The 12,933-nt window shown below is 39.2% G+C and overlaps 1 protein-coding gene across 1 annotated transcript in view; it reads left to right on the top strand.

The window, feature by feature from the left end:
* LOC127430264 (merlin-like) overlaps positions 1-12,933 on the top strand; it is a 60,307-nt gene that overhangs the window by 25,685 nt on the left and 21,689 nt on the right. Inside the window, exons 5-7 of the mRNA XM_051679962.1 lie at positions 583-666; positions 7,536-7,604; positions 8,246-8,328. Coding sequence (XP_051535922.1) covers positions 583-666; positions 7,536-7,604; positions 8,246-8,328 — 236 coding nt within the window. The remainder of the gene's footprint in view (positions 1-582; positions 667-7,535; positions 7,605-8,245; positions 8,329-12,933) is intronic.

Below are 12,933 nucleotides of genomic sequence, written 5' to 3'. Positions count from 1 at the left end.
ACGAATGTGTTTCCTCAAGCTCTGAGCCATCTGCTGCTTCAAGAGTTTTTTTTAATGACCCTGAAATATTCTGCCTTTGCTTCGTATCTCCAGCCATAAATGATGTCTTGGCTTTGCAGTCCACAGAGCTGGAAGGATACAAGCTCTGCAGGCTTACTAATGGATAGCCGTGACCAAGATAGCTTTAATAAAAGCAGTGTGCAATCCATATATAAAAAATATACCTGCCAAAATATCTAGTCCTCTATGAAGTATTAAAGGTTGTAGGAAACAAAGTTAACTTGTTGCTGATCTGTTTGGCTATAACAGAAATAGATCCTTATGGTAGGATTCTTAGACCATGTCCACACTACTACAGTGCATTTTCAGTTTAAAATGCAAAATGTCGAAACGCTCTTTAGTACCACATACTGTACTTAACTGATATCCGAAAAGGTATTAGTATGGACGTGGCATTAGTGGCAATTTATCTGAATCCCAGTTCGCCTACTACCAATGCAACATATAGCAAGATTCTGAATATGTGGTAAATAACGTCTCTGTTCTATTAATAATGCTATCCTCTGTTCTGAAATCCCACAGGTGAAGAAGCAGATTCTAGAGGAGGTGATCTACTGTCCTCCTGAGGCTTCGGTGCTGTTAGCCTCGTACGCCGTCCATTCTAAGGTCAGCACTCTTTCTGACACACCTAGGTTTTTTTTAAAACCCTTTTCTCTTTGATAGACACGCAGATGTCAGAGCTTAACCTTAACCTTCTGTGGACATCCTTTCAAGGTCGGCATCTATCCCATTACACACACTGTACAGACAGAGATGCATTTTATTAAGCAGGTGTCAGCTTGATTGACAGCTCAGTGGCAACAAGAACACGCAATTTATCCGAAAGCCTTGGCTAACTGCGCACGCCTCACCTTGAGCCAATTTAGAAATCCCTCTCTGTTTCTCTCTCACTCATGTCAGACTCAGAGGAACACTAGATGGCTCTAAAAGCTGGACGGCAATCAGCTGAAGCTTTTGTTTTCTTTGTTAAAGCAGTTTGTTTGTTTAGCTGTTCGGTGAGCCTTGTGCTGGTTGTACTTGGGTATTTTCATGGTTTCTCAAGGCTTTTCCTTAATTTTTGTTCAGATTTTGTAGTACATTCAGGCAAACATTTCCATGTATTGTTTCAGGTTATTATCAGTGTGACCAGCTGGATTTGCATAATGGGTACATGCTTTGAAAATCCACTACAAAGTCGAGCTGGGTTGTTGGTATTATGTTAATATTATTTAATAACATTTAATTATAGAAAATTATACTTATTAATTTACATAAACATTTATTTTCAATACTGTTTATTCAAAATCTTCCCCAAAAAACAATGCATTATCCACAGATGTACAGTCTGAAATTGCATTTCTTTTAATCGGCCAATCAAATATAATTATTGCCTGATACAATGATTTTGAAATTATTAAATATCAATAGATATTTGATTTATGAGTCCGTCAATAATTATAAAGCAATAAGCCATAAGAGGTGTTATAGCTATTTTACCATGGTTAAGGGGAGTTGTTAGCCACGATGCAAAGTGTTATACCTCTTAAAGAAATGTTCTGACTTCATTACAAGCTTAACTAACAGTATTTATGGCATAATGTTGATTACCACAAAAAGTATTTTCGACTTGTCCTTTATTTAAAAAGAAAATTGTGGTTACAATTAAGGCACTTGCAATGGAAGTGAACAGGACCAGTCCATAAACGTTATAAATGATTTTAGCATGATAAAATCGCTTGCAGGTTTTACTGGAGTTGCACCATCATAGAAATGAAATTGTAATATTGGATATAACTTTACACTAATAAGGTTAATAAGCAATTTCATCACGCTAAAGTCATGTTAACACGTATATTGTTTACGTCTTGTGTCTACATTTTTGAAACTGTGTATTTTAATGTTTATGGACTGGCCCCATTCACTTCCATTGTAAGTGCCTTACTGTAACCTCAATTTTTGCTTTTTTAAATAAGCAAGGGACAATATGACTTGTATGGCTCATGCTATTCTCTGCAATCCACGCAAAACTTACCATGCGCCCCATTGAGAGCGAGAACCACTAATTGCGACCACGAGGAGGTTACCCCATGTGACTCTACCCTCTCTAGCAACTGGGCCAATTTGGTTGCTTAGGAGACCTGGCTGGATTCACTCAGTACACCCTGGATTCAGACTCGTGACTCCAGGGGTGGTAGTCAGCGTCAATACTCGATGAGCTACCTAGCGGTCATGGAAATCCTGGAAAGTTAGGGAATATAGAAATTGTGTTTTCCAGGCCTGGAAATGTAATGGAAAAATGTTAACACTGAATGTTTTAAATGAAAATTTATGGAATTTTCTAACAAACTATTTTCAGCAATACAAGTTTGCTAAGAATACTTCAAGTAGAATAAGTACTACTCGGAGCCCGTATGGAGAAGTACACAAAATGCATTGTTGTTTAAACTGAGTTGTCAATAGGCATAAAGGATTGAGAAGTTCGCTCATGATTGCTCAAGTTCATATGGTTAGTATAAACAGTTGTGCTCAAAAGTTTGCATACCCTTGGAGAATTGGTAATATATGTAAAAATAAAATAAAAAAAACCATGAGTGAGCAGGCAAAACACATGTCTTATTTCTTATGGGATTCATATTCAACTGTAGGTTATAACAGAATGGCACAATCATAAAACAAAACATGGCAACAAAGAAAAAAATTAAATGACCCCTGTTCAAAAGTCTGCATACCCTTAGTTCTTAATACTGTGTATTGCCCCCTTTAGCATCAATGACAGCGTGCAGTCTTTTGTAATAGTTGTTTATGAGGCCCCAAATTCTTACAGGTGGTATAGCTGCCCATTCGTCTTGGAAAAATGCTTCCAGGTCATGCAAAGTCTTTGGTCGTTTTGCATGAACCGCACAATTGAGATCTCCCCAGAGTGGCTTGATGATAATAAGGTCAGGAGACTGTGATGGCCACTCCAGAACCTTCACCTTTTTCTGCTGTAACCACTGGAGGGTCAACTTGGCCTCGTGCTTTGGGTCATTGTCGTGCTGGAAAGTCCAAGAGCGTTCCATGCGCAGCTTTCGTGCAGAAGAATGCAAATTGTCTGCCAGTATTTTCTGATAACATGCTGCATTCATCTTGCCATCAATTTTCACAAGATTCCCTGTGCCTTTTAGAGCTCACATACCCCCAAATCATCAGTGAGCCACCACCATGTTTCACAGTGGGGATGGTATTCTTTTCACTATAGGCCTTGTTGACCCCTCTCCAAACATAGCGCTAATGGTTGTGACCATAAAGCTCTATTTTGGTCTCGTCACTCCAAATTACAGTGTGCCAGAAGCTGTGAGGCGTGGCAAGGTGTTGTCGGGCATATTGTAACCAGGTTTTTTTGTGGCATTGGCGTAGTAAAGGCTTCTTTCTGGCAACTCCACCATGCAGCTAATTTTTGTTCAAGTATCGTCGTATTGTGCTCCTTGAAACAACCACACCAACTTTTTCCAGAGCAGCCTGTATTTCTCCTGAGGTTACCTGTGGATTTTTCTTTGTATCCCAAACAATTCTTCTGGCAGTTGAGGCAGAAATCTTTCTTGGTCTACCTGACCTTGGCTTGGCATCAAGAGATCCCCGAATTTTCCACTTCTTAAGTTATTGAACAGTACTGACTGGCATTTTCAAGGCTTTGGATATCTTTTTATGTCCTTTTCCATCTTTATAAAGTTCCATTACCTTGTTACGCAGGTCTTTTGACAGTTCTTTTCTGCTCCCCATGTCTAAATATCTAGCCTGCTCAGTGCATCCACGTGAGAGCTAACAAACTCTTTGACAATTTATACACCGACACTAATTGCAATTTAAAAAGCCGCAAGTGTGGGAAATTAACCTTTAATTGCAATTTAACCCTCTGGGGTCGACGGACGCGCTGACGCGTCCTGCTGGATTTTTTTCTGCATAACAGCGGAAACAATCCGCTGTTATGTTGGGCTTACAGATAAGTGTAAGACATCATTAGAAACTGTAAAGGGTCTACTTTTTATTTGTGTAGACTCACAATAACAACAAAACCTTGTGCTTTTGTAAAATAAAGAAAATAAACAGGGTGCACTTTCAGCCGTCTCTGTTCCGCGAGCATCTTTCTGAAACACGTCACAAAAATGAAGTGAAACTCCACGAATACTTATCACACAAACATGAAACATGTCTAAAGAAAGCTTAAAATGTCTACTTTTTAAATAAAACAATTCAAATTTAAAACAAATATTCTCCTGTGACGTAATCTGTATGAAACAAAGTGATGTACGGTTTCTCCTGGCTCAGCTCATTATCGCTAATGTGATCCCACCCACCAACAGAGCGCGCTATTCATACGGTAATGTGCTGAGGTGATCAATGCAAATGGTAAACGCCCCCAACAATGCCTTTTAAAAAGCATCAAGTTTCATCATCAGATTCATTCACTTTCCTGTGCATTTGGAAGATGGCATGCTACACAGGTGAGGAAGCTCTACAGATGGTCCTGGATAGTGACGAAGAGTTCACATTTTCCTCAGAATAAGAGCGGGACTCCGATGATGAACGTTTACATTTTGAAGAGCGACTTGATCCAGCCGAGGATACAATTCTGGATGAGTTAGTCATTTAGTTTTACTTAGATTAGTTGACATGCTATTTTATATAAACATGTACATATTTTACTAGCTGGACTATTTCTAGACTTGCCAGCCAGGATTCAGAGTATTGACATTTGAAATATGTCCTAATAGGCAAGTTTTAGTTACATTTAAATGTTGTTTCGGCTAAAGCAGGTATTTAATTTGTATATATTCAAATAGAAAACAGTTCTTTTAAATTGTAAAAATATTTCACAATATCACTGTTTTTGCTGTATTTTGGATCAAATAAATGCAGCCTTAGTGAGCAGAAGAGACTTCTTTTAAAAACATTAAAACATCTTACAGATCTGTAAACTTTTAAATGGTAGTGTAGGTCTAACGTTTTTATGTAAAGAAAATGTATAGTCAGTTAATACATTCAATCATTAAGTCTCCTCACATTCATTCTCTCTCAGGGGAGGGGTCTTTGTCTCCTCAGGTGTGAATCACATCAATATTCATGATCATCCACGCCTCCTCGCATATGGCCTTTCTAACACTAAAAGTGTCTTACAAAAGTTAAATGACTATATTGTTTTGTATGAATGAGTGATCAGAATGGTTTTACATAATTTTTGTAGCAAAACTCTAGGCTACAAGATCCAGTTCTCAAAAGTCTTGTGAACAAATGTATAGTATGTGATATATGGCCTTATTTCAGTGACTTACGAATAAATGTAATTTTCTCAAAAATACAAACATGTACATACATGTTGCTCACATATTATTGTAGCCCAGTTTGTGCTGAATACAGTGTTATCAGACTTTAGCCATTAATATGTTTTTAAGCAACTGAAAAAAGCACAAATGTCAAGGCATGTCAAAACTTCTTCAGGGCCCAAAACACCCTCAGACCCCAGAGGGTTAAACCTGTGTGTGTCACCTTGTGTGTCTGTAACAAGGCCAAACATTCAAGGGTATGTAAACTTTTGATCAGGGCCATTTGGGTGATTTCTGTTATCATTATGATTTAAAAAGGAGCCAAACAACTATGTGATAATAAATGGCTTCATATGATCACTATCCTTAAAAGACAGTTGTTGTTTTTTTTGCATGATCAGTCATATTTTCAAAATCAATGCCAAAATTTCACAATTTCTGCCAGGGTATGCAAACTTTTGAACACAACTGTACATATCATAAAGGAAATAGTAAATTTTTATATTTACATTATTGTTTGAATATGTACGCTTTGAATGTTTGTATGTAATGACTCACAATGTGAATTAAGCTTATGGTGATATCTGCTTGTGAATCTGAGAAGTGTTTGTTGCCCACTTCTTGATGAGCAATCATCAAAAGCTCCATCATCTAGGCTACATTCTCCTGTTTTTAATGGAAAACATGACAGAAGACGTCGCTGTTAGTCACTGATTTTCCTTGATCTTTCCCCTGCTGCTTATGTCAAGTGTTGTGTTCGTGTCAAGTAGCAACAGCCGATGTAAGGGCTCTTCCACAACTCATGCAAAATGTTGTTTTCCCAAAAAAACAATTTCCATTCTAATCTGTTATTATTAACATTCACAATTGTATGTGAAACTGATGCAAATGCAAATAACCTATATATATAATATATATATATATATATATATATACTGAAACGTTCTTAGCTGTTTAGGTGTGAGGTAGAGGTCTTCCCGGGTCCTCAGATCTGTACCCGACCTGAATCACTTCTTACCCGAACCCGACGTGCATAAATTAATTAAAAAAAGAAAAACCCGGACCAAGACAGACCCGATCCAACGGCAATTTCCTTTGAAACCTGTTCCTTTTAATAAGGGATGATTCCATATTATACTGGATGGTCCTTATTAGACACATACGTAGATGTTGGCATGAAGAAACCCATTTAAATAGGTTTTTATTGTGAAGAACAAATAAAAGAAAAGCAGTCAATGCGAGTGTTTGATTCGCGGTTTGTTGACCACTTTCACCGAATGCGCAAATGAAGAATTTCTCTCTCTTTCTGTGTCAGTGGTCCAAAAAAGTTTGCAAGTATTTTGTCTTAAATATTAGCACTGCAAATGAATCAGACCATCTAAGGAGGTGCTCTGAGTTGTTAGTCCCCCAGCCACTGGGGGTTGCGTCAGGAAGGGCATCCGGCATAAAACCTGTGCTAAGCCAAATATGCGGATCACGGACGGTCCGCTGTAGCGACCCCTAATGGGAGCAGCCGAAAGAAGAAGATGATGATGATGATGCAGGTTTGGAATTATTCAAAGAGACAGGAAATTGAGGAAGGAAAGAACAAAGAGAAAGAGGTTTACAAAGACAGGGAGGAAGAATCAAAGGGCTGAAAAATGGGCATAAGCCGAGGTAGTCAAGAAGTTAAAAAAGAGCGAGAGAAAACTAAAAATGAGGTAGACGGAGACAGTGAAAGATACCATATTATGACTGCCATTGAATTTTGAATGGGCAGACTGTACTGCAGAAAATATAAAAATCTAGGTAGTCTTGTCTTAATCAAATGGCTGCAACAATACAAAGCTGTTTCAATCCTTTCTCTACAAATAAAAATAAAGTCAAGTTGACTGTACAATCCTGCCATTTTGCTGTGTTTTGTCTCTAGTGTAAATGTGATTGTACGGATATCGCTCCAACAACTCTCTACTGTCTACTTATCCTACCCATTATGCCTCTCTTAAAAACACACAGCTGTATTTCATCTAATGATTTGAAAGTGCATTTAATGTGTTAGGCAGCTATGTATTACTAAATCCAGCCTGAGTGAGAGCAGGTGGATATAATTGCTGTTTTTTTGGACTCTAGACAGTCAGAGTCCATTTTTTTTTTCCTTTTCAATATTCAGAAAATAAACCATAATAACCTCATTTTGATTTCATTTTGTTTCCACAGTATGAAGATTACGACCCTAATGTCCACAAGCCGGGCTTCTTGTCCCAGGAGGAGCTGCTACCAAAGAGAGTGAGCTAAAATGGGCGTCTCTCCACACTAATTATGCTGATTAAATTCTTAGAGCGCAGAGAGCTCTGTAATGAGTCTGTACAGTTTCAATGGGACTCCTGTAGGGCGTTAGATGTAGTGAAAGCTCTCTGCTGGAAGCTTCCGCTCACATGTCAGTAAGTGTTGAGAAACAGAGCTTGTTTACAACACTGGCATTCAAAAGTCGTCTGAAGGATTTAAATAGTCTCACTTAATTAGATAATGTCCTTCAGCTGAATTAACCATTGTCTTTTTACTGTATATTAGACTATATTCTCATTTGGCCCGAACATTATTGTAATTCAACCCCCTTTTCAAATTGTAATATATGGCTTGGAAATGTGATATATTTGTAAAATCAAAATGAGTACATCTGTGAGCATTAATGGCAGTTGTTTAGGACTTTCGCTAGACTGGCTCAGGAGAAGACAAAAAAAATGGAAAGTCTTGTTTGCGTTACTTGTGTTATTTTGGTTTTAATGCCAGAACCTAATTTGAGAAGGACTCTTGCATTCATCTGTCTGCCGCAGGGCTGTTCACACCAAACGTGTTCTTGTGCTAAAAAGCTACACCCAGCATAGCAAATATAACAATGTCTTTCTGTGTGTCTTTCTGTTTCGTAGGTTATTAATCTGTACCAGATGACTGCAGAGATGTGGGAGGAGAGGATCACAGTCTGCTATGCTGAGCACAGGGGCAGAACCAGGTATTGTACACATACCAGACTCAGCCAGCACACCCACAAACCTGTTAACCACCTGATACATACAGTTGTGCTCAAAAGTTTGCATACCCTGGCAGAAATTGTAACATTTTGGCATTTTATGACTCATGCAAAAAAGTATTTTATTTAAGGATAGTGATCATATGAAGCCATTTATTATCACATAGTTGTTTGGCTCCTTTTTAAATCATAATGATAACAGAAATCACCCAAATGGCCCTGATCAAAAGTTTACATACCCTTGAATGTTTGGCCTTATTACAGACACACAAGGTGACACACACACACAGGTTTAAATGGCAATTAAAGGTTAATTTCCCACACCTGTGACTTTTTATATTGCAATTAGTGTCTGTGTATAAATAGTCAATGAGTTTGTTAGCTCTCACGTGGATGCACTGAGCAGGCTAGATACTGAGCCATGGGAGTAACTGTCAAAAGGTAATGGAACTTTATAAAGATGGAAAAGGATATAAAAAGATATCCAAAGCCTTGAAAATGCCAGTCAGTACTGTTCAATCACTTCTTAAGAAGTGGAAAATTTGGAGATCTCTTGATACCAAGCTAAGGCCAGGTAGACCAAGAAAGATTTCAGCCACAACTGCCAGAAGAATTGTTTGGGATACAAAGAAAAACCCACAGGTAACCTCAGAAGAAATACAGGCTGTTCTGGAAAAAGACTGTGTGGTTGTTTCAAGGAGCACAATACGACGATACTTGAACAAAAATGAGCTGCATGGTGGAGTTGCCAGAAAGAAACGTTTACTGCGCCAATGCCACAAAAAATCCTGGTTACAATATGCCCGACAACACCTTGACACGCCTCACAGCTTCTGGCACACTGTAATTTGGAGTGACGAGACCAAAATAGAGCTTTATGGTCACAACCATAAGCGCTATGTTTGGAGAGGGGTCAACAAGGCCTATAGTGAAAAGAATACCATCCCCACTGTGAAGCATGGTGGTGGCTCACTGATGTTTTGGGGGTGTGTGAGCTCTAAAGGCACGGGGAATCTTGTGAAAATTGATGGCAAGATGAATGCAGCATGTTATCAGAAAATACTGGCAGACAATTTGTATTCTTCTGCACGAAAGCTGCGCATGGGACGCTCTTGGACTTTCCAGCATGACAATGACCCTAAGCACAAGGCCAAGAGCACAAGACCCTCCAGTGGTTCCAGCAGAAAAAGGTGAAGGTTCTGGAGTGGCCATCACAGTCTCCTGACCTTAATATCATCTAGCCACTCTGGGGAGATCTCAAACGTGCGGTTCATGCAAGACGACCAAAGACTTTGCATGACCTGGAGGCATTTTTCCAAGACGAATGGGCAGCTATACCACCTGCAAGAATTTGGGGCTTCATATACAACTATTACAAAAGACTGCACACTGTCATTGATGCTAAAGGGGGCAATACACAGTATTAAGAACTAAGGGTATGCAGACTTTTGAAAAGAGGTCATTTAAATTTTTTTCTTTGTTGCCATGTTTTGTTTTATGATTGTGCCATTCTGTTATAACCTACAGTTGAATATGAATCCCATAAGAAATAAAAGAAATGTGTTTTGCCTGCTCACTCATGTTTTCTTTAAAAATGGTACATATATTACCAATTCTCCAAGGGTATGCAAACTTCTGAGCACAACTGTAGTACATAATAAATGGTAAGACATTTCCACTCTAATAATTGGCTGCACAATGTTAAATAAAGTGAACTGTGGTTGGTCACTTTTACATATCAGTCAGGCCTTACTTGTTCAATTGGGCGGTTCTTGACAAGAATTGACTGCAGAGTGGACCAGACTTTGTCAATAGTCAAAAGTTGTTTTTTTTTTTTTTTAAGCCAAGGTAGCAGTCATCCATTTGGATTCTTATCAGTCATAAGTTTTGCTTTGCGTAATCATACACACAAACACTCACACAGGTGTGTCTTTACTTTGGGAAGTGAAGATGAAAAAATGACCTGCTTCGGGCACAGCCTTGCTCTGCAAAAAAACAACAAACCTAATTGGCTTACTGTGTTGCTTCAGAGTGTAGGACATTCTCATATTCAACACCTACTGATACATTAAAGTGCTGTTACATGCATGCATCAAACACACAAATACAATGTCTGCATACACTGATGAGCAATAACATTATGACCACTCACAGGTGAAGCAAATTACACTGATCATCTCTTAACCAGGTCACATGTCAAGGTCTGGGTATTTTAAATGGTAAGCGAACAATCAGTTTACGTAGTCGACATGTTGAATGCAGGAGAAATGGGCAGGACCTGCATAACTTTGACAAGGGACAAATTTTTATGGCCAGACGACTGGGTCAGAGCATCTCTTAAACGGCAAGGCTTGTGAGGTGCTCCTGGTCAGCAGTGGTGAGTACCTACCAACAGTGGTCTGAGGAGGGACGAACCACAAACCGGCGACAGGGTGTTGGGCACCCAAGGCTCATCGATGTGCAAGGGCAACAAAGGCTATCCTGTCTGGTCTGAACCGTCAGAAAGACTACTGTGGCACAAGTCACAGACAATTTTAATCATGGTTACGGGAGGAATGTGTCACAACACACGGTGCATCACACCCTGCTGCGTATGAGGCTGCGTAGCCGCAGACCAGTCAGTGTGCCCATGATGATCCCCGTCCACCGCTGAAAGCGCCTACAATGGGCACATGAACGTCGGAACTGGATCTTGGAGCATTGGAAGAAGGTCGCCTAGTCCGATGAGTCCCGTTTTCTTTTACATCACGTGGACGGCCTTGTACATGTGCGCCGTACAACACCTGGGGAGAAGATGGCACCAGGATACACTGTCGGAAGACGACAAGCCGGTTAAGGGAGTGTGATGCTCTTTGCAATGTTCTGCTGGGAAACCCTGGGTCCAGCCATTCATGTGGACATTAATTTGACATGTGCCACCTACCTAAACATCGTTGCAGACCAGGTACACCCCTTCATGGCAATGGTATTCCCTGATGGCAGTGGCGTCTTTCAGAAGGATAATGCGCTTGCCACACTGCACACATTGTTCGGGAATGGTTTGAAGAACATGATGAAGAGTTCAAGGTGTTGCCCTGACCTCCAAATTCCCCAGATCTCAATCCAATTGAGCATCTGTGGGATGTGCTGGACCAACAAGTCCGACCCACAGCAGCTCCACCTCGCATCTTACAGGACTTGAAGCATCTGCTGCTAATGTCTTATTGCCAGATATCACAGGACAACTTCAGGGGTCATATAGAGTCCATGCCTTGTCAGGTCGATGCTGTTTTGGTGGCACTCTAAGGACCAACAGCATATTAGGCAGGTGGTCATATTGTTTTGTCTCATCGGTGTATGTCTTTTTATCTCCCTCAGTCCCATACGCACATCTAGTTTGATGTCATATCACATCGCCTCAGTCCGGGTGGCAGAGGTCTCAGACATGTTGCCTCCATGTCTGAGACCGTCAATCCGCGCATTTGAGCACGTTACCGTGGAGACCTAGCACGTGTGGAGGCCCACGCTATTCTCCGTGGCATCCACGCACAACTCCCTACACGCCCCACCGAGAGTGAGAACCACATTATAGGGACCACGAGGAGGTTATCCCAACGTGACTATGCACACTAGCAAGCGGGCCAATTGGTTGGTTAGGAAGCCTGACTGAATCACTCGGCACGCCCTGGATTCGAGAGTCTCACTTTTTTTAAGCATCTCATTTTTAAGACAATTGTTACAATTCTACTACTATTGTGTTATGTTAAAAATAGTTCTATGTTTAAAAATGTCAAATATTACTGGCACCCTTCTCTAGAATGAACAAGTTGTTTTTGCTACTGGATCTTTACTGAGACTGATACCAATTTTAGAGAGGGAAAATTTACCGATATGGTGACCGATATAGCTAATTTTTGAGCTGGAATGAAAACAGACCTTTTCTATGTGGATTGTGCACCGATTTTGCACCGATATGACTATGCAAAGGTACTCAGAAAGCTGCTTTCTTAAACAAATATTTTTATCAAAGAACATTTGACGTTATTATACATTGTCAACAAATTCTAGAAATGAACACTTAGAAAATAAAGAATAAATAAAATTACAATAAATAGCTTAATAAACTGTTAGTATAAGTCAATTGCTGACCCATTAAAATAAAGAATAAATAAAATTAATAAAATAAAATAAATATCAGTACTGTATGTTTAGTATCAGTCAATTGCTGACCATTTAAATAAAGAATAAAAATACAATAAATAGCTAAATAAAAATCAGTACTGTATGTTTAGTATCAGTCAAATGCTGACCATTAAAATAAAGAAAAAATAAAATAAATAGCTTAACATCAGTACTGTTTAGTATCAGTCAATGGCTGACCAATAAAATAAATAGATAAATAAACATCAGTATTACTGTTTAGTATCAGTCAAATGCTGACCATTAAATAAAGAATAAATAAAAATATTATAAATGGCTTAACATCAGTACTGTTTAGTATCAGTCAATGGCTGACCATTTAAATAAAGAATAAATTAAAATAAATGGCTAAATAAACATCACGGGCCGGTTGCAACAGCTATACGTACATTACAACTTAGCCTAGTT

The sequence above is a fragment of the Myxocyprinus asiaticus genome, chromosome 3, assembly GCF_019703515.2.
Source record: "Myxocyprinus asiaticus isolate MX2 ecotype Aquarium Trade chromosome 3, UBuf_Myxa_2, whole genome shotgun sequence".
Taxonomy (NCBI): Eukaryota; Metazoa; Chordata; class Actinopteri; order Cypriniformes; family Catostomidae; genus Myxocyprinus; species Myxocyprinus asiaticus.
The sequence above is the reverse complement of the archived record's forward strand: the minus strand, read 5'-3'. Positions and strand labels throughout refer to the sequence as shown.